This window comes from Triticum aestivum, chromosome 5D (genome assembly GCF_018294505.1).
Source record: "Triticum aestivum cultivar Chinese Spring chromosome 5D, IWGSC CS RefSeq v2.1, whole genome shotgun sequence".
NCBI classification, from domain to species: domain Eukaryota; kingdom Viridiplantae; phylum Streptophyta; class Magnoliopsida; order Poales; family Poaceae; genus Triticum; species Triticum aestivum.
This window is the reverse complement of record NC_057808.1, coordinates 271,281,837-271,304,482: the sequence shown is the minus strand read 5'-3', so window position 1 is coordinate 271,304,482 and position 22,646 is coordinate 271,281,837. Positions and strand designations below refer to the sequence as shown.

At 44.8% G+C, this 22,646-nt stretch overlaps 2 protein-coding genes across 2 annotated transcripts; both read right to left on the bottom strand.

Moving 5' to 3' along the window:
- Positions 1–261: 261 nt before the first annotated feature.
- On the bottom strand, positions 262–2,777 carry LOC123120812 (trafficking protein particle complex subunit 6b). The gene is made up of 4 exons (XM_044540804.1): positions 2,472–2,777; positions 1,507–1,624; positions 1,205–1,433; positions 262–496 (listed from the first exon to the last, which is right to left on the bottom strand). Exons 1-4 carry the CDS (start codon positions 2,621–2,623, stop codon positions 468–470), a joined length of 528 nt encoding a protein of 175 aa, XP_044396739.1. The 5' UTR covers positions 2,624–2,777; the 3' UTR covers positions 262–467.
- A 5,551-nt stretch (positions 2,778–8,328) lies between these two features.
- LOC123124648 (E3 ubiquitin-protein ligase SIRP1-like) lies at positions 8,329–9,293 on the bottom strand. The gene has a single exon (XM_044545232.1). The coding sequence runs from the start codon at positions 9,107–9,109 to the stop codon at positions 8,621–8,623; it is 489 nt and encodes a 162-aa protein (XP_044401167.1). The 5' UTR covers positions 9,110–9,293; the 3' UTR covers positions 8,329–8,620.
- Between the last annotated feature and the right edge of the window lie 13,353 nt (positions 9,294–22,646).

Below are 22,646 nucleotides of genomic sequence, written 5' to 3'. Positions count from 1 at the left end.
TATCTGGCTAAGGGCGTGATCATGCCCGTGCAACAGTAGGCCATGCTGGAAAATATGTGGGTAGTTATCTGCTTCGAAGGCATTTAAATAGCAGCAAGTCATTTTAAGGACCCTTATCCACGATGGCATTGACCAACCCCAGCATGTCCATCTTTCCTTTCTACCGTGCGATGGATGTAGTAGTAAGTACACAGCTTAAGAGTTTCGGTAAGTAACATCCAAACTATCATGTGACAATAAAAAGAAACCAACACGGTCAGATGAAAAATTGGATAGCTACGTGCATTCGCCAGACCAAATATTTTACAGTACCTTGCATCACAGAATAACAACAAATATTTGAAATTTGACCATAGAGGAACACTACAATACAGTCAAGTAAAATATCTGAACATTCTTAGTTTACCGTCCAAAATACTTGAACCACAGGCCGGCATTCATATCTGACTTGTTCTATTTCTCGCAGATCATGTCTTTATGCGCACCACAAAAGAACCTGTTGAATGATAAATCGTGTATTTGTCAGAGACCACAAAATGCGGACTTTATGAAGTGGTGGATGGAAATATAAAACTGATTGGCATGTTCAACTCCAAATGTAAATTAAAAAAGAAGGGGGGGAATCTGGACTGCAAAATAAAGAAGAGAGAATGTGATGTGATGTCCTTCCAAATGCATACAATAGGTGCTGACTTTATTAATGAATAGCTTAAACATACATAAAAACCGTGTCTTTCCAGGATGTTTGAAATATTCAAAAAGGGAGCATTACTTTCAGATTTCAATTGAAGGAACATCAGAAGGAAAAAGTTTTGCAAAGACTGCTGAAATTACTCTGGAAAGGCAGACATGAAACAAATGCATTCTATATTGTTGAACGACCAAACGAACTCAAGCAGATACTGGTCCACGATTGATATAGTTTATGTGTATCAACAAGTGCTGAGCTACATTAAACTAGCTCCATGCCACTAGATTTCAGGTCGCAAGATGTGAAAGAATGTATGGTGTATTTTGAATCAAACTCACAAATAATTGCAAGCTATGGATCAAGGAGAAGACATACTTGTATTACTCTGGGTATGTGCTAAGTATGGTGAGTGACAGGTTCTTCGAAATACTATCCAATGGATCGTGTAACCTCCTTTTTTAAATCGCATAATTAAATAGTAAAAAGATCATGGAGAAGAATGGTTCAACTCACATGCTGGAAGGTTTGACATATCTGCAGAGACAGCACACGGAATTCCCAAGTTTGTGAGAGCACCTCTTATTAACCCACATGGGAAATATAAAAGCATGCTTGTTGTTTGGGCTGCAGAATCACCCAATGACCCAGAGTCATTCTCAGTTGCATCAGTGCTCTCTACTGCTGGATCTAGAGAAACACGAGTAAGCCACCGGAAATGGTTATCTTGAAGAACGAAGGTACCCTGCATGCAAGTCAAGTGATATCAAGTTCTAATATGAGCAGAAATATGGAGTATTAGTTATCTGTTCAATTACCCTATGATTTGTTTTCAGATTGTCAATCTGCTTCTTGAACAGTTCTGACCAAAAATCTTTGCAAATAAATTTGATTGCCTCAAGATGATCAGTAAATCGAGGGCGCTCCATCGTGTACCTGTATATGAACAGAAAGTGTCAATTTGATTGTCTCATGAACAAGTCCATCTTGCTTTAAATTATCTGCTACAAGTGCAATAGTGCAGGTCAAAGAGATTCTGCTAAATAACAAGTATCCTGTAAAGTGAGTGACTTGTAGGTTTATTAACTAAAATACTGCATATGGCTAGGTATGCAGGGTTGTTTGATATTAGTCACACCAAATAGTAGTGCATTGATGCCGATGGTGTTCAGTCATCAGATGTAACGTACCAGACTGTATATATCTATCTATATTCAGCAAGTGCATCAACATAACCCATTGGAAGACGAACCTTCAGCATTACCAAGTTATAAATTCTGAACAAATTAGATGTAACCTTATTTAAATTCTGGAATTTCAAGAAATAGGCAATGAAATTGTCCTACTTGAGAAGATAATCTTGCAGATCACTGGATTGACCCATGCTCAGGCTCAAATTAGCTTGGTAATTTCAGAGCAGTCCAAAATCAAGGTACTAGGAATTCAGTAGATTGCAAGGAAACAAAAATACGAACTGCCAGGCAAGAGGTCAGGTCACCGCTTGATCTTGGCACCAACCAAATCAGGCAATTAGCTCCTATCTATACTATATTAAAATCCTTCCAAGAATTTGTGAATGAGAACTCAAGATTTCTCCGCATACACAGTTGGCCCCAAATCGGGGGCAATTAGCTCCCACCGCTTGACGAACAGGGAATTAATGATCTGGTACGGGGTGAGACGTGACGGATCGGTGCGAGTCAAAGCAAGAGATTACAGATCCAGCCAAGAAAGAAACGGGGATCCAAGCAGGGAAGATGGGAGGGAGTGTTTCTTGATTTACCTCTCGGAGAGCTGATGGCCAACCTGGAAGCCGATGGCCTCAATGCGACCGGCGGCGAGCTCCGGCTTGGCGGCGTAGAAGCGGCCGCAGTAGGCAGCCACCATCTCCATCACCACCCCATCAACGCAGCTCTCCGACACCTCCCGCCCCATACCCTCGCCCTCCTACTCCTCGGCGACTTCCCCTGTGGAAGAGAGATCTAGGAAGCGAGCTGAGCGGCGGAAAGGATTGGTCGGGAGCCGTGACCCCCCACGCGCCTTGTGGGCTGCGCCGTGGAGAGATCGACCGGGCCGAGAGTCCGAAACTACGTGGCGAAAAATACACAGATATTAAACTTGGGTGCCCAATCTACTCTCATGCGAAGTTTTGTAAAATTATATTAGGAAATGTATATGTGGTGAAGAAAATATAATCCGACCTACTATCCATTCAAACTGTTTTTCTTTTCATACATACAGATTTTTTTGTCTTTATTATTGAGAATACATCTTTCTTGTATTTTTCCATGAAACTTCACACAAGAGTAGATTGGGCACCCATCTTTCATATCCCAAAGACCCGGATTTTTTTTGAATTTTCCCGATATTTTTTGAACTTAATGTTCATATAGTGGGTGTGGAGCACAAAGGTGCTCCAAATCCTCTTCCTGGTGCATAGCTCTTTTTGTTTAACACTCTCCACACTTTGGCTCTTTATTCATCTGGAGAGGGAAAATATCTGGTGCACCGGAGCTTGTGGTGATACCGGTGCACCAAACTCACATTGTGCTTTTAAAATGTTAAAAAAAATTAGCACGCTTACACAACATCAGTATAGATTGTCACAAAATTTCAAGTCAAAAGTCAAAACATAACTCCAAAAACAAAAATGACAAATTCAACACTGAATGGTACATAACATAACTTGGGCTTTAGATTTGGCCCATTATCACACTGATGTCAAATTTGTCATTTTTGTATCTCAAAAAATATTTCAACTTTTTATATGAAATTTTGTGATATCATACATTGATGTTGTGTTAACATGCTAGAATTTTTTTTTCAGATTTTTCAAGATATTCTATGGCATATGGTGCACCGGTAGCATCACAAGTGCGGGTGCATCGGATACATTCCCCATCTGGAGAAGGCATATTGCCTTGGACAGCCCAAACCAAAAAGCCAGTGATTACACTGTAATTCATAATACAATGTCCGAAGTTTAAAGCTTCTTTTGCAACCAAATGAGCTGCCGCTTTGGCTTGCCTAATAACATAAAGAAGCTTACATCCCTGAAAAGAACTTACTATCTCTCGCATCTCCCGAAGAAGATGGCAAACATATGATCTAGTATCTGAGACAGAAGCCCAGAGTCCAGATTTCTTTGCAATTTGTCTCCAGGTGCACCTGTTGATAACCATTATCCTGTGCAAAGCATGTTGCATCCCTGCATGCCAAGATCTTAATGGATAGTGGGTCGACGTTGTGATTATATCTTGCACCTCCAGCAGCGGTAAAAGCACCAATACGTATGATCCCTAGTGATAAAACCTGCATCACCTAGCTGTCAGATCCCCATTCGTCGGCCCATCAGTATTAATTTTGTGTAGTGTTTCATGTACTTGTAGTTTAAATGTTGAGTTATATCTATTAAATGCCTAAAAATGCATTTAATGACTTAGATATAGGAAATGTGCTCTGAAAAGTGCCAAATTTTAACATGAAAGATTTTATGGTGTATGTCGAGAGTATACAAAATTTCAAGGTCGGACTATGAAGGAAGTGTCAATTCGCCTTCAAACTTGATGCATTCACTCTCAAAACCACGATTTTTTCTTGGAGATAGTTCAATTTCTAAAAAATGCACATAAAAACTTTTGCGAACCTTTAATTTGTTTCACAGCATACTAAGGTCATATCATGACACTATGCCAAGTTTCATCTTTTTCAGATCTCATTTTCATTTTCTAGAATCTTAAGAACAAATAAATTGCATGTTTGTGACTGACTATTGCAAGTTTGTACTAAAGTTAGTACAAAGTTGAGTCATTTATTTTGGAACGAAGGGAGTAGATCTTTTAAATTTCTTTTCATTTCTTTTATAGGGCATACAAATATACGTAAGACTCTAAATATGATATTCAAAAAGTTTTGTGCATTGTTTCATGTACTCGTATTTTAAATTGAATTATATCCATTAAATACCAAAAATTCCACTTAATGACTCAAATATAGAAAATGAATTCTGAAAAGTGTCAAATTTGAACACGGGAAGCCATTAGAGGGGCCATCTTTATCAACCTTCCCACCTCCATGATGATGTGCAAGTAGTTCCATTAGAGCAACTCCAACACGGCGACCCAAACGGACGCGTGTTTTGTCCGCTTTTCGTCCATTTGGATCGGCCAGGTGGACGGGCGCGTCCGCCTTTTGATTTAGATCGACTGGTGCGCCCGACGGGAGACCGACCCATGTATGCCGCGTCCAAAGAAAAATGTGAATGATAAACATGTGGCCGAAATGAACATAATAAAATATAATTAAACATAAATGGCCGGCAACCGTTGGACAAAGTTCACTTAAACATTAACTAAACAATAACAAAACTCCACGTCCGCACGCTGCCCTAGGTATCCGCCTTGCAATTTTAGTAAATTCACTCATTTTGCTTTGTATGTAGTCTTCATATTAAAATCTCTATATAAAAACTTATATTTAAGAACGGAGGGGTATCTTGGTGATTGTTGAAAAATGATGTTCATAATTGGCATTGTACCTTGCACGCACCGACACAGGAAAACAATGTGTCCATGATTATTATTATGGGTGGGAAAGCTACTTGCGGGTCAGACTTGACTAAAATAGAAAAAATCACGTATGCGAGCTGCAAGTGTCCTGGCCTGCGGGTGCGTGCGTCAGTGCGTGTGTGTGATGCAACACACGACTGAGAGTGCAAACCGCGTAGCAAGCTACCGGGTCGTTGGGCTGTTGATTTACTACTCAAGATTTCAACTGGTGTTAGGTCTGGGGCTTGCCTTATGAATACAACTCGTCAGCTAACACGTACGCCGACACAGAAACACGTGATTAATCCACAAAAAGAACACGCAATGGACCGTGTCCAGTACACGCGTGACGCATTTGGAGCAGCAGTTTCGAGCAGGAGCAATCTAAATCTAGCCTTGTGCTGATGTGCCATATTAGTAGTAGTAAGTGGTCAGTGGGAGTAGCACACTCCAGTTCGGTGAGTAGCATTATCATAGTCAATCGATGGCTAATTATTTTCTTTGGGGTACCTGATTGCTAGTAATTCAGCTCCGCTGTAGTTAGATGTGTTTTTTTAAGGCAGTTAGATTATACTGTATGTGTTTAACCCTTGGTGTTCCCAAGAAAACTCATAAGAGCATCTTCAATAGATGATGTAGATGCAAAAAATAATTAAATTTTACATCTCTGAGGTCCAAAAATCCCTCTCTAACAGATGATTTAGATGCAAAAGAAATTACATCCCCACCTTCCGAAGATGTAAAATACACACCTGGAGCACCTACGGGAGATGTAAAAACGGCGGTTGCACGCCAACTGCTCAACTGCCTTCATTTGGCTACCGACCGACCGCCCCCCGCCCGTCCGACAGATGCCAAACTCTGCCGCTATCGAATTCTCCCAAAATCGCCGTCGCCGCCTGCCCGCCCACCTCCGACCCCGCCGTGACCCCGCCCATACGTCCCCCGCCGCCTGCCTCGCCAGAGTAGTGACGGCCGCAGCCGACGATTCGATTTCGGCCGAAGTCGTAGATTCAAAGATTCGCCGAAGGTCGGCTGCTGCAATGCCGTTGATGGCCCGGTGGGTTGGGCTTTTAGCTAGCCACGAACCACTGCCGGAGCTATGGGAGGCGTGCCACACCGCCTACCCGACGGCTGCCCGCCTCCACCGTTCTTCCCGCCGTGCAACGCCGCCCACCCGTGCGCGGAGCTGCCGTCGTGTTCTCTGCAAGGTCGCGGCCATCCGTAGGTGTTCTGCACCCGCCGGCTGCACAAGCCGCCGCTGAACGGCTGCCCCACCTGCCGCCATCTGATTTCTTCCACCTCGCACGAAAGGTGTTCGGCAAATTCTCCTAAGGTAAAAAATCATGCAAACATGAAGGTTGTTTTATTGGGGTTGAAGATGTAGTTTGACAGTGATTTTCGTATTGTCGATGAGCTCGTGCGGCTTCTCTTTCATGGACGATTCCTCGTCGGATGAGGAATTTGATTTGATCGAAGAAGAGGACATCGCTATGCTAGTGGCGATGCACAAGAGGAAGAAGCCGAAGCACGGCGGTTTCGTGTATGGCCGAGAGTTCATATGGAGAGAACAGGTTGAGGCGAACAAGAGGTTGATGCGCAACTATTTTGGTTCACCACCCTTTTTTTAGAGAGGTACTTCCGACACTGGTTCACAATGTCCAAAGAATTGTTTATCCATACTTGCGATTCCGTGAAGCAGCATAATCGATCCTTCCAGCAGAGAAGGAATTGTGCCGAGTTGCTTGGACATAGCACCGAGCATCAGGTCACTGCTGCTTTGCGCATGATGGTCTATGGTGTTCCGGCAGACTACATTGATGACGACTTGGCGATGGCAGGGAGCACTTCTATTTTCTATGTCAAACAATTTTGCAAAGACTATGGTAGACGTGTTTGGTCCAGAGTACTTGAGAGCACCCAATGCTCAAGACACTCAGAGGCTTTTGGAGATGAACAAAGCCCATGGGTTTCCAGATATGCTAGGCTCCGTCGATTGCATACATTGGAAATGAAAAAAAAATGCCCAAAAGCCTGGCATGGACAGTTTAAGGGTCGCGGGAAGGATGCGACTATCATTCTTAAGGCCGTTGACGATCAAGAAACATGGGTTTGGCATTCATATTTTGGGATGGCTGGATCTTGCAATGACATCAACATGCTCGACCGAACACCTCTTTTTGCCAAATTAGCAAATGGAGACGCACCACCGGTGACCTTCGAAGCAAATGGCCGCATATACAACTATGGGTACTATATTGCGGATGGGGTCTACCCGAGGTGAAGTACTTTTGTCAAGCCAGTCGAAAAACCCTATGGTAAGAAAGAACTCATCTTTCATAACGAACAAGCGTTGCCAGGAAAGATGTTGAGAGGGCATTTGGGATTTTGCAATCCCAATTTGCTACTATGCGATGACCATCTAGATTCTAGGATCAAAAGAATCTTTGGTATATTATGACTGCTTGCATGATCATGCATAACATGATCATTGAAAATGAGCGTGGGCAAGATTTAGATTACACCTTCTATGATCTGATGGGCGTACGCGTTATGCCGATGAGAAAATAGGAGTGAATCAGACGTTTCATAAGACTGTACAATGAGATTAGAGACTCCGATGCGCACGATCATGACGAAAGAGCCGCCTAGTTTCATTAATTGTTTGTTCTACAATGCAATAATTTTGTTGTATTTGTGTTGCATTTGATGTTGTGGATTTAATGAATTATATAATAATATGATATTGTGAACATGTGAAATTTTTAAGTTGTTTTCGGGACGTTTTATTTCGATCCGCGCGGCTGCACGCAGTTGCGCGGCCGGCGGCCAGTTTTATATCTCCATTTTGTATCATCTGTTGGAGTTACTTTTTTTACATCTTCAATATACATCATTTGTTGAAGTTGGCTCTTTTCTAAATGTAAAATGTACTTTTTAAAGATGTAAATTTTACAGCTTCAAATTTGCATGATCTATTGAAGATGCTCTAGGTACGTGATCTTGTACTCTCTTGGTTACCGAACCTTGAAGATGACTTCTTTTACACTAAAATAGTACAGTAGCAAAGACCAAGGAAGAATGGGGTAGCTGTTTTTGGCAAAGGCATTGTATTCCTTCATCACCCTGCGACAGGGAATCAGATTCTCACTTCACAGCTACGTTTGCCCTTTTCCTCTTTACAATCATCGAGTGCTTTTCCTTGTTTTTTTTTCGATTTAGCAGATGCTAATGACGAGCTAAGCACTCAAGAATCAACATTATGTTAATAATTAACCATTTCATTTGTACAACAAGTATCGAGGACCACTCGAGAAAAAAAAAAGACAAAAGCCATGGCGCGCACACGACGCGTGCACTCCGCCACGGCCCGCGCGCCCGTCCATCAGCCGGACAGGACGCCCCCGGCGGCGACGTACCCCCCGTACGACGACGCGTCCCGCCGCACGCCGGCGCCGCTGGTCCCGGCCTCGGCGCGCGGGGGCTTCTCGCGGCCGACGGCGCCGGCCTCGCCGGCCTCCTCCCTGGCCGGCAGCTCGGCGCGGCACATGGGGCAGGTGCTCCGGATCCCGAGCCAGGGCGCGATGCAGCCGGCGTGGTACCAGTGCGCGCACGGCAGCCGCACCACGGGGTCCGCCACCGCGATCTCCTCCGTGCACACCGCGCACACCGTGCCGGCCACGCTCGGCGCCGCGAACACGGCCGGCGGCGGCTGCCACGCCGGCGCCTCCGCCGGCCCGCCGCGGCCGGCGGCGGCGGGGGCGTGGTCGACCGGGAAGGACTCCTCGTCGACGTGGTCGACGACGAGCGGGTTTCGGCCGAGGATGGAGGAGAGGAGGTACCTCGCCGTGATCCAGTCGCCGTCGTCGTCCATGCCCGATAACTTGCTGGTCAGTTGCTCCGGGTCTGGGGCTTTGTGGGATCTGAAGAGAAAGAAGAAGAAGAGAGAGAGAGAAAGATGGGGGAGAGCGGACGGGTGCGGTTAAATAGGCATGGCCTGCTACGACCATGAGGAGAGACTCGTCTGTCCCTATCCGTTTTCCTTAACTGAGAGAGAAGAAGAAAGCTGTTGCTCCTGTGAGTAATCAATTAACGACTTTGTTTAGGCGCACGCGTTTATCTTATCTTATCCTAATAATTTAGCAGTAACCTGGAACGTTTCCTTACCTCGGATTGGACAGAGTCCATCAGGAACACAAGGCCGGGTTAACGACGACGACGGTGTTAGCCGTCCTCACGTGTTTTTAAATTATTAATGGATAAGACACACTCACTGCTGACGCGATCAGATTCTCTAATCTAATCTAGCTCCAGGTTTTCGTACTCTACGTGCTCGATTCTAGGGTAAACGATTTGACTCTAACGTTGCGGCCTTGCAGGTGTAAATTGTTCGAACCAAATCAATCAGTGGTACATTACGAGCTCTATTTTGGTGGGTGCGCTTGACAAGGAAGGAGGCGAGTGAAAGTGGAGATGCGCAGATGAGATTTTGGTGGGTTTGTCGACGGCGCGGTGACTAGGACGTCAAGGGAGATAAGGTGTGGGCGCAGAATAGTCGGACCAGATAAGACAGCGTTGCGGCAGAACGTTTGATGATGGAACGGGAAGCGTGCCGTTTCGTCTTCTCCTTGGGCTCTTGGTTTGGTGTATGTGACCATGCCGATGGCGTGGCAGGGTTATCCGCCGCACCGGCTCGGTTCTATGGGCGTGGAGGGTTGCGCCCACGGAGAGTCCACACCCAGTCTGTGGGCGTGGACGGCAGGGCGCGTGGTATTTTTTTCTTCTTAAAACGCTTTTACTCAACCGACTGATTACGATCACGCATCAGGGCCCTCCCCCGAGACGCGTCCTGTGGGCCCACACTTAGGGAGACGGATCACCTGACGTGGGGCCGATGTGTGGGCCCGGGTCCACCTGTCAGTGTGCCAACGGCACGTCAGGGGAGCCGCGTCCATGCTTAGGGCCCTCGCGCCGGCGAGACGCGTCCTGTGGACCCACACACGTGTCCTCTCTTTTTTTACTTAGGACGCTGATAACGTTCACATGTGGATTCGAATGAGTCGTTCGCTATCATTTTTTTTTCTTGAGAAGATAGTCGATCGAGGGAGACTTCGACCGAACGAAGAGAAGCCTCCCAGGTCCCAGCTCGAACACCCGGTACACACCCATATTATATAGTAAAATAAAAATACCCAGTTTGGCCCGGTTTTTGCAGTAAACAAAAAACCTCAGTTTTGGCTGTGACTAACAAACCCCAGAGTTACCATGCTATAGAAACCAGCCCAGTTTGTATAGTCAAAAAGATATTTTTTTCTATGAAAAAAGGAACTAAATGGAAAAGTTTATGGTAATTTGTATCTGTATCATGGTGGTAAGAAAAATATGGATTAAAAAATTTGTATGTTTTTTGTGCTATATACGTCAAAAGAGAAAAAAAGGTGGATTAAAATGCCATGGCAAAAAAGTGAAAAGGCACAAAAAATTGATCAAAAAGTTGCCATTTCAAATGAATATACAAATTTGCCATGGTATTTATATCGAAATAGCCAAGCTTTCGTATAGGAAATTGTGTGAAATAACACAAAAAATGATCAAAAAAGTTGCCTTGGCAAATTAATATACAAATTTGCCATGGTATTTATATCAAATAGCCATATTTTGTGTAATAAAATTGCCATGTATGTGAAAAAAGCACAAAAAAATTGATCAAAAAGTTGCCATGGCAAATGAATGTAAAAATTTGCCATGGTATTTATATAAAAAAAAAGGCATGCTTTTATATAAGAAATTATGTGAAATAACACAAAAAATGATCAAAAAGTTGCCATGGAAAATGAATATACAAATTTGCCATGGTATTTATATCAAAAAGCCATCTTTTGTGTAATTAAATTGTCGTGTGTGTGAAAAAAACACAAAAAAAATCAAAAAGTTGCCATGGCAAATGAATATACAAATTTGCCATGGTATTTATATCGAAATAACCATGCTTTTATATAAGAAATTATGTGAAGTAACACTAAAATGACAAAAAAAAGTTGCCATGGCAAATGAATATACAAATTTTCCATGGTATTTATATCGAAATAGCCATCTTTTGTGTAATACAATTACCGTGTATGTGAAAAATGCACAAAAAATTGATCAAAAAGTTGCCATGGCAAAATGAATATACAAATTTGCCATGGTATTTATATCAAAATTGCCATATTTTGTGTTAGAAGACGGGCTTTAGTGGCATGGTTATAAGAAGGGCTTCACTGGCATGGTTAGAAGAAGGGCATGGCTAAAAATTTGCAATGCAAACAAAATGGGAGCATTGCAAAAAAAAAATCCAATTGCCGAGTGATCAAGCAAATAAAAAATTCCCATGTTTTGGATAAAGCATATTCATACTTTGCCATGATACATAGGGAAAACTCAAAGCACTTGCCATGCGACCTACGAAAAACAAATTATCCTACACATCATGGCAATTTAGCAAAAAGAAAGTTTTGCAACACATGGCAATTAATATGAAAAATGTCTTGCACTTGTCGCATGGCAGAAATTAGGGAACAAATCCATACAATATGGCAAATTTAGAAAATGTATATGATGTTTCAGATGGCAATTCTATAAAAAACTGTTTGCTTTCGTCATGATGGCAAGTTCTAAAAAGAAGTGTCTGTGATGTAGACATGGAAAAAAATGACATCCACATTGTGGTAAATGAGTGTGTGCAAACTCATTCTAGAGTTTTTCCCCTATGAAAAATGCCTTTGCACTTGTCGCATGGCAGAAATTAGGGAACAAATCCGTACAATATGGCAAATTCAGGAAATGTGTATGATGTTTTAGATGGCAATTCTAAAAAAAATTGTTTGTTTTCGTCATGATGGCAAGTTCTAAAAAGAAGTGTGTGTGATGTAGACATGGAAAAATTCAAAAAAAATGACATCCACATTGTGGTAAATGAGTGTGTGCAAATTCATTCTAGAGTATTTCCCCTTGGAAGTTGCCATACAACAATTATAATAGCTGCCAGGAAGCAAACTAGAAAATAAATTGCCTTATTTTGCCACTTAACAAAGATATTTCTTATGAAACCTAATAATAACAAGAGATTAATCATTCTAGTTGGCACAAAAAAGAGATGTGATCATTCTAGTTAGACAACTATATATAGTTCATATTTGTCAAATGCTTTACTAGCAAAAATTGCCATGAGCCTACTAATACAAATTGTTCTACACAATTTGGGTAAAAGCATGTTCTCACCTCCAAAAATGAGCGAGAGGCAGCCGTGGTTGAGCAGCCGGCAGCGGAGTATTGGGAATCGTAGCATAATTTAAAATTTTCCTACGCTCACCAAGATGCATCTATGGAGTCTACTAGCAACGAGGGGAAAGGAGTGCATCTACATACCCTTGTAGATCGCGGGCGGAAGCATTCCAATGAACGTGGATGACGGAGTCGTACTCGTCGTGATCCAAATCACCGATGACCGAGTGTCGAACGAACGGCACCTCCGCGTTCAACACACGTACGGTGCAGCGACGTCTCCTCCTTCTTGATCCAGCAAGGGGGAAGGAGAGGTTGATGGAGATCCAGCAGCACGACAGCGTGGTGGTGGATGTAGCGGGTCTCTCGCAGGGCTTCGCAAGCTTCTGCGAGAGAGAGAGAGGTGTTGCAGGGGAGGAGGGAGGCGCCCAAGGCTGTTGTGTGCTGCCCTCCCTCCCCCCCCCTTTATATAGGCCCCCTGGGGGGGGGCCCTGGAGATCAGATCCAAAGGGGGGGGGGGCGGCGGCCAAGTGGGGGGGAAGGGGTGCCTTGCCCCCCAAGGCAAGGGGGAACTCCCCCCTAGGGTTCCCAACCCTAGGCGCATGGGGGGAGGCCCAAGGGGGGCGCCCCAGCCCACTAAGGGCTGGTTCCCTTCCACTTTCAGCCCACGGGGCCCTCCGGGATAGGTGGCCCCACCCGATGGACCCCCGGGACCCTTCCGGTGGTCCCGGTACAATACCGGTAACCCCCGAAACTTTCCCGGTGGCCGAAACTGGACTTCCTATATATAATTCTTCACCTCCGGACCATTCCGGAACCTCTCGTGACGTCCGGGATCTCATCCGGGACTCCGAACAACTTTCGGGTTTCCGCATACATATATCTCTACAACCTAGCGTCACCGGACCTTAAGTGTGTAGACCCTACGGGTTCAGGAGACATGCAGACATGACCGAGACGCCTCTCCGGTGAATAACCAACAGCGGGATCTGGATACCCATGTTGGCTCCCACATGTTCCACGATGATCTCATCGGATGAACCACGGTGTCGAGGATTCAATCAATCCGTATGCAATTCCCTTTGTCAATCGGTATGTTACTTGCCCGAGATTCGATCGTCGGTATCCCAATACCTTGTTCAATCTCGTTACCGGCAAGTCTCTTTACTCGTACCGCAATGCATGATCCCGTGACTAACGCCTTAGTCACATTGAGCTCATTATGATGATGCATTACCGAGTGGGCCCAGAGATACCTCTCCGTCACACGGAGTGACAAATCCCAGTCTCGATCCGTGCCAACCCAATAGACACTTTCGGAGATACCCGTAGTGCACCTTTATAGTCACCCAGTTACGTTGTGACGTTTGGCACACCCAAAGCACTCCTACGGTATCCGGGAGTTGCACGATCTCATGGTCTAAGGAAAAGATACTTGACATTGGAAAAGCTCTAGCAAACGAAACTACACGATCTTTTATGCTATGCTTAGGATTGGGTCTTGTCCATCACATCATTCTCCTAATGATGTGATCCCGTTATCAATGACATCCAGTGTCCATAGTCAGGAAACCATGACTATCTGTTGATCAACGAGCTAGTCAACTAGAGGCTTACTAGGGACAGGTTGTGGTCTATGTATTCACACATGTATTACGATTTCCGGACAATACAATTATAGCATGAATAATAGACAATTACCATGAACAAAGAAATATAATAATAACCATTTATTATTGCCTCTAGGGCATATTTCCAACAGTCTCCCACTTGCACTAGAGTCAATAATCTAGTTCACATCACCATGTGATTAACACTCACTGGTCACATCACCATGTGACCAACATCTAAAGAGATTACTAGAGTCAACAATCTAGTTCACATCACTATGTGATTATCACTCAATGTGTTCTGGTTTGGTCATGTTATGCTTGTGAGAGAGGTTATTAGTCAACGGGTCTGAACCTTTCAGAACCGTGTGCTTTACGAATATCTATGTCATCTTGTGGATGCTACCACGCGCTATTTGGAGCCATTTCAAATAATTGCTCTACTATACGAATCCGGTTTACTACTCAGAGTCATCCGGATTAGTGTCAAAGTTCGCATCGACGTAACCCTTTACGACGAACTCCTTTTCACCTCCATAATCGAGAAAATTCCTTAGTCCACTAGATACTAAGGATAAGTTCGACCGCTGTCATGTGATCCATTCCCGGATCACTATTGTACCCCTTGACCAACTCATGGCAAGGCACACTTCATGTGCGGTACACAGCATAGCATACTGTAGAGCCTACGTCTGAAGCATAGGGGACGACCTTCGTCCTTTCTCTCTCTTCTGCTGTGGTCAGGTCTTGAGTCTTACTCAATGCTCACACCTTGTAACACAGCCAAGAACTCCTTCTTTGCTGATCTATTTTGAACTATTTCAAAATCATGTCAAGGTGTGCTGTCTTTTGAAAGTATCATCAGGCGTCTTGATCTATCTCTATGGATCTTGATGCCCAATATGTAAGCAGCTTTATCCAGGTCTTCCTTTGAAAAACTCCTTTCAAACAACCCTTTATACTTTCCAGAAATTTTACATCATTTTGGATCAACAATATGTCATTCACATATACTTATCAGAAATGTTGTAGCGCTCCCACTCACTTTATTGTAAATACAAGTTTCTAACAAACTTTGTATAAACCCAAAAACTTTGATCACTCTATCAAAGCGTATATTCTGACTCCGAGATGCTTGCTCTAATCCATGGAAGGATCGCTGGAGCTAGCATACCTTTTAGCATCCTTAGGATCGACAAAACCTTTCTGATTGTATCACATACAACCTTTCCTTACGAAAACTGGTAAGGAAACTTGTTTTGACATCCATCCGCCAGATTTCATAAATGCAGCTAATGCTAACATGATTCCGACGGACTTAAGCATCGCTACGGATGAGAAAATCTCATCGTAGTCAACTCCTTGAACTTGTGAAAATACTCTTTGCCACAAGTCAAGCTTCATAGACGGTAACATTACCGTCCACGTCCGTCTTCTTCTCAAAGTTCCATTTATCTCGGATTTCATGGCTTCTAACCATTTGTCGGAATATGGGCCCACCATCGCTTCTCCATAGCTCGTAGGTTCAGTATTGTCCAATAACATGATATCTCAGACAGGATCACGTACCACTCTGAAGTAGCACGCATCCTCGTCGTCCTACGAGGTTTGGTAGTGACTTGATCCGAAGTTTCATGATCACTATCATAAGCTTCCACTTCAATTGGTGTAGGTGCCACAGGAACAACTTCTTGTGCCCTGCTACACACTAGTTGAAGCGACGGTTCAATAACCTTATCAAGTCTCCACCATCCTCCCACTCAATTCTTTCGAGAGAAACTTTTCCTCGAGAAAGGACCTGTTTCTAGAAGCAATTACTTTTGCTTCCAGATCTGAAATAGGAGGTATACCCAACTGTTTTGGGTATTCTATGAAGACGCATTTATCCGCTTTGGGTTCGAGCTTATCAGCCTGAAACTTTTTCACATAAGCGTCGCAGCCCCAAACTTTTAAGAAACGACAACTTAGGTTTCTCTAAACGGTGTCGTCTCAACGGAATTGCGTGGTGCCCCTTTGAAAGTGAATGCGGTTATCCCTAATGCCTAACCCATAAACGATAGTGGTAATTCGATAAGAGACATCATGGTATGCACCATATCCAATAGGGTGCAGTTATGATGTTCGGACACACCATCACACTATGGTGTTCCAGGCGGTATTAATTGTGAAACACTTTCCACAATGTCTTAATTGTGTGCCAAACTCGTAACTCAGATACTCATCTCTATGATCATATCACAGACATTTTATCCTCTTGTCACGACGATCTTCAACTTCACTCTGAAATTACTTGAACCTTTCAATAATTCAGAATTGTGTTTTATCAAGTAAATACACTCAGCATCTACTCGAATCATCTGTGAAGTAAGAACATAATGATATCCACTGCATGCCTCTGCACTCATCAGACTGCATACATCAAAATGTATTACTTCCAATAAGTTGCTCTCTTGTTCCATCTTACTGAAAACGAGGACTTTCAGTCATCTTGCCCATGTGGTGTGATTTGCATGTCTCAAGTGATTCGAAATCAAGTGAGTCCAAACGATCCATCTGCATGGAGTTTCTTCATGCATATATACCAATAGACATGGTTCACATGTCTCAATCTTTTCAAAAACGACCGAGTCCAAAGATCCATCTACATGGAGCTTCTTCATGCGTTCTATACCAATATGACTCAAATGGCAGTGCCACAAGTATGTGGAACTATCATTACTATCTTATATCTTTTGGCATGAACATGTGTATCACTACGATCGAGATTCATTTTAGGTGTAAGACCATTGAAGGTATTATTCAAATAAACAGAGTAACCATTATTCTCCTTAAATGAATAACCGTTTTTGCGGTAAACATAATCCAATCATGTTCAACGCAAACACCAAATCTCGATGGTAGAGGGAGCATGCGATGCTTGATCACATCAACCTTGGAAACACTTCCAACACATATCGTCATCTCACCTTTAGCTAGTCTCCATTTATTCCGCAGCTTTTATTTCGAGTTACTAACACTTAGCAACCGAACCGGTATCTAATACCCTGGTGCTGCTAGGAGTACTAGTAAAGTACACATTCATATAACGTATATCCAATATACTTCTGTCGACCTTGCCTGCCTTCTCATCTACCAAGTATCTAGGGTAGTACTGCTTCAGTGACCGTTCCTCTCATTACAGAAGCACTTAGTCTCGGGTTTGGGTTCAACCTTGGGATTCTTCGCTAGAGCAGCAAACGACTTGCTGTTTCATGAAGTATCCCTTTTGCCCTTGCCCTTCTTAAACTAGTGGTTTTACTAACCATCAACAATTGATGCTCCTTCTTGATTTCTACTCTCGCGGTGTCAAACATCGCGAATAGCTCAAGGATCATCATAATTATCCTTGATATGTTATAGTTCATCACGAAGCTCTACTAGCTTGGTGACAGTGACTATGGAGAACTATCACTATCTCATCTGGGAGATTAACTCCCACTCGATTCAAGCGATTGTGGCACTCAGACAATCTGAGCACACACTCAACGATTGAGCTTTTCTCCCTTAGTTTGCAGGCTTAAGAAACTTGTCAGAGGTCTCATACCTCTTGACGTGGGCACTAGTCTGAAATCCCAATTTCAGTCTTCGGAACATCTCACATGTTCTGCAACGTTTCAAAAACGTCTTGGGTGCCACAATTCTAAACCGCACTGAACTATCACGTAGTCATCAAAACGTGTATGTCAGATGTTTCGTAACATCTACAGACGACGCTGAGGTTCAGCACACTGAGCGGTGCATTAAGGACATAAGCCTTCTGTGCAGCAATGAGGACAATCCTCAGTTTACGGACCCAGTCCGCATAATTGCTACTACCAACTTTCAACTAAATTTTCTCTAGGAACATATCTTAACCAGTAGAACTAAAGCGCAAGCTATGACATAATTTGCAAATACCTATTTGACTATGTTCATGATAATGAAGTTCATCTGATTATGAACTCCCACTCAGATAGACATCCCTCTAGTCATCTAAGTGAAACATGATCCGAGTTCAACTAGGCCGTGTCCGATCATCACGTGAGACGGACTAGTCAAGATCGGTGAACATCTCCATGGTGATCGTATCTTCTATACGACTCATGCTCGACCTTTCGGTCCTCCGTGTTCCGAGGCCATGTCTGTACATGCTAGGCTCGTCAAGTCAACCTAAGTGTATTGCGTGTGTTCCGAGGCCATGTCTGTACATGCTAGGCTCGTCAACACCCGTTGTATTCGAACGTTAGAATCTATCACACCCGATCATCACGTGGTGCTTCGAAACAACGAACCTTCGCAACGGTGCACAGTTAGGGTGAACACTTTCTTGAAATTATTATAAGGGATCATCTTACTTACTACCGTCGTTCTGAGCAAATAAGATGCAAAAACATGATAAACATCACATGCAATCAAATAGTGACATGATATGGCCAATATCATCATGCTCCTTTGATCTCCATCTTCGGGGCACCATGATCATCTTTGTCACCGGCATGACACCATGATCTCCATCATTGTGTCTTCATGAAGTCGTCACGCCAACGATTACTTCTACTTCTATGGCTAACGCGTTTAGCAACAAAGTAAAGTAATTTACATGGCGTTATTCAATGACACGCAGGTCATGCAAAATAATAAAGACAACTCCTATGGCTCCTACCGGTTGTCATACTCATCGACATGCAAGTCGTGATTCCTATTACAAGAATATGATCAATCTCATACATCACATATATCATTCATCACATCTTCTGGCCATATCACATCACATAGCACTTGCTGCAAAAACAAGTTAGACGTCCTCTAATTGTTGTTGCAAGTTTTTACGTGGTTTGTAGGTTTCTAGCAAGAACGTTTCTTACCAACGTATGACCACAACGTGATTTGCCAATTTCTATTTACCCTTCATAAGGACCCTTTTCATCGAATCCGTTCCGACTAAAGTAGGAGAGACAGACACCCGCTAGCCACCTTATGCAACTAGTGCATGTCAGTCGGTGGAACCTGTCTCACGTAACTGTACGTGTAATGTCGGTCCGGGCCGCTTCATCCTACAATGCCGCCGAAACAAGAAAAGACTAGTAGCGGCAAGAAGAATTGGCAAACTCAACGCCGACAACTACTTTGTGTTCTACCTGTGCATAGTAACTACGCATAGACCTGGCTCATGATGCCACTGTTTGGGATCGTAGCATAATTTAAAATTTTCCTACGCTCACCAAGATGCATCTATGGAGTCTACTAGCAACGAGGGGAAAGGAGTGCATCTACATACCCTTGTAGATCGCGAGCGGAAGCGTTCCAATGAACGTGGATGACGGAGTCGTACTCGCCGTGATCCAAATCACCGATGACCGAGTGCCGAACGGACGGCACCTCCGCGTTCAACACACGTACGGTGCAGCGACGTCTCCTCCTTCTTGATCTAGCAAGGGGAAAGGAGAGGTTGATGGAGATCCAGCAGCACGACGGCGTGGTGGTGGATGTAGCGGGTCTCCGGCAGGGCTTCGCAAGCTTCTGCGAGAGAGAGAGATGTGTTGCAGGGGAGGAGGGAGGCGCCCAAGGCTGTTGTGTGCTGCCCTCCCTTCCCCCCCTTTATATAGGCCCCCTGGGGGGGGCGCCGGCCCTGGAGATCAGATCCAAAGGGGGGGCGGCGGCCAAGTGGGGGGGAAGGGGTGCCTTGCCCCCCAAGGCAAGGGGGAACTCCCCCCCTAGGGTTCCCAACCCTAGGCGCATGGGGGGAGGCCCAAGGGGGGCGCCCCAGCCCACTAAGGGCTGGTTCCCTTCCACTTTCAGCCCACGGGGCCCTCCGGGATAGGTGGCCCCACCCGGTGGACCCCCGGGACCCTTCCGGTGGTCCCGGTACAATACCGGTAACCCCCGAAACTTTCCCGGTGGCCGAAACTGGACTTCCTATATATAATTCTTCACCTCCGGACCATTCCGGAACCTCTCGTGACGTCCGGGATCTCATCCGGGACTCCGAAAAACTTTCGGGTTTCCGCATACATATATCTCTACAACCCTAGCGTCACCGGACCTTAAGTGTGTAGACCCTACGGGTTCAGGAGACATGCAGACATGACCGAGACGCCTCTCCGGTGAATAACCAACAGCGGGATCTGGATACCCATGTTGGCTCCCACATGTTCCACGATGATCTCATCGGATGAACCACGGTGTCGAGGATTCAATCAATCCGTATGCAATTCCCTTTGTCAATCGGTATGTTACTTGCCCGAGATTCGATCGTCGGTATCCCAATACCTTGTTCAATCTCGTTACCGGCAAGTCTCTTTACTCGTACCGCAATGCATGATCCCGTGACTAACGCCTTAGTCACATTGAGCTCATTATGATGATGCATTACCGAGTGGGCCCAGAGATACCTCTCCGTCACACGGAGTGACAAATCCCAGTCTCGATCCGTGCCAACCCAATAGACACTTTCGGAGATACCCGTAGTGCACCTTTATAGTCACCCAGTTACGTTGTGACGTTTGGCACACCCAAAGCACTCCTACGGTATCCGGGAGTTGCACGATCTCATGGTCTAAGGAAAAGATACTTGACATTGGAAAAGCTCTAGCAAACGAAACTACACGATCTTTTATGCTATGCTTAGGATTGGGTCTTGTCCATCACATCATTCTCCTAATGATGTGATCCCGTTATCAATGACATCCAGTGTCCATAGTCAGGAAACCATGACTATCTGTTGATCAACGAGCTAGTCAACTAGAGGCTTACTAGGGACAGGTTGTGGTCTATGTATTCACACATGTATTACGATTTCCGGACAATACAATTATAGCATGAATAATAGACAATTACCATGAACAAAGAAATATAATAATAACCATTTATTATTGCCTCTAGGGCATATTTCCAACATGGAGGCGGTGACGAGAGAGGGGATGTCGAGCACCCAAGGTCGTATAAGGCCAGGACGACCAGCCCCGCTTCACCCACCATCGTAGGAGAGGACGACGACCGCATCGGAGGTGAGGCAGCGACATCGAGGGGATCAGGGAAGTCCGCAGCGGCGGCCTCTGAAGGTGGTGCGGACGAGCAGCTCGACGACGACGAGGAGCATGCTGATCGAGGCGTCTACACTGCTCAACAGAAGATGAACTAAACAAAAATTGAAAATGTTAGAATAAATCTGAGGCATACTGTCGATCATCCGAGGACCAAGCAATCACACGAGCACGACACCAAGATTTGTTAACGAGCTTCACCGATATGGCTACATCCCAGGGCCTGACTATGGGCGCTCCTCCCCATGACACTGCTACAATACCGCACCAGGTCGCCCTAGACGCCGGCACAAGCCGCCGACTTGCCATGCGTTCCTGTGTTATTATTTTGGCATAGGTTACATCGTGTGTCTACCCTCGCTACATAAGAGAGGCCTAGGATACAAGTGTCCTACTTGAACACGATTCCATATCCTATCTAAACACAATACAACTACAAGTCCAATTGTAACCTACTTTGTACACTATATTCGACACAACTCTAACAAACTCCACCTTGGCAAATATTCTCCATCAACCTGAATTTGTCCATGTGTCAAACTTCCATGTACATTGGACTTGAGCTTATCCCATGAGCACCGCTGCTACTCCAAGACTCCATGTGACTCCACCTGCAACTTGTAGTCCCTTCTTTTCTTGACCACAGTCAACACTCGAGCGAAATTAAGTTCCACATTACTCTAGTTTGCGCTCCCAACTTCCAGAGTATCAGTCCAACGTCATCACACACTGATCACTGACCTGCATGAAAGTGAACTCACATATTGGGTGTCACACATAAGAGTTACCTGAACTCAACATCACCGCTCCTTTCTTGACCGCTTGTCTGAAACTTGTAGGAATTTCACCATTGCTTGTAGTCATCCCGAGTCAAATTCGTGGCTGTCTCACCACATGTATGACCACCAGAGCCCTGGACCGTCTTCATGCCGCGTGCGTACCGCACGCCTCGCCGCTATTACCGCGTCGAGCCTCCGCTGTCCCGGTCAAGTCTCAAGGGTCGCGAACCCACACCACTCAACCCCCACTTCAGATCATCACCGACCAATGACGAGTTTCACGCTTCCATCAGACCATTGGGCCCCAGTCCGAATTACGTGTCACTCGCTTTTTTCCCGCTGAATTGACTTCGACTCTCTATGCACTTACGCCGTAGCCCCTCAATCCAGCTCCACCTTCAACATGACTCCATGGTGGTTGTACGTGCCACCCCGCGCCCCATTGACTCCAAGCTTCGTGTGTACATCACCTTGAGTCAACCCCACGCCATAGTCTTGTCGAAGCCACACAAGCCCTTGGGCCTTCGCCACGTGTTTCCACGCTGTCGTGGAATTGTCACGGCAGATGTCCTAGTGTAAGGACTTAGTCGTGAGGCCAACGCATCTATGCGGTAGCTTGAGAGGGGTTGGGCGGAATCGAGATACGCAACACAAGACAAGGATTTAGACAGCTTCGGGCCCTGGGAAACATCATCCGG

Bases quoted from the DNA above. Each gene is read 5' to 3' on its own strand.
- LOC123124648 (XM_044545232.1), bottom strand. From the start codon at position 9,109: ATGGACGACGACGGCGACTGGATCACGGCGAGGTACCTCCTCTCCTCC.
- LOC123120812 (XM_044540804.1), bottom strand. From the start codon at position 2,623: ATGGGGCGGGAGGTGTCGGAGAGCTGCGTTGATGGGGTGGTGATGGAG. The intron at 1,434-1,506 runs GTAATTGAACAG...ACTTGCATGCAG, and splicing joins ATCTGAAAACAAATCATAGG to GGTACCTTCGTTCTTCAAGA. The intron at 497-1,204 runs GTGAGTTGAACC...ATCATTCAACAG, and splicing joins TATGTCAAACCTTCCAGCAT to GTTCTTTTGTGGTGCGCATA.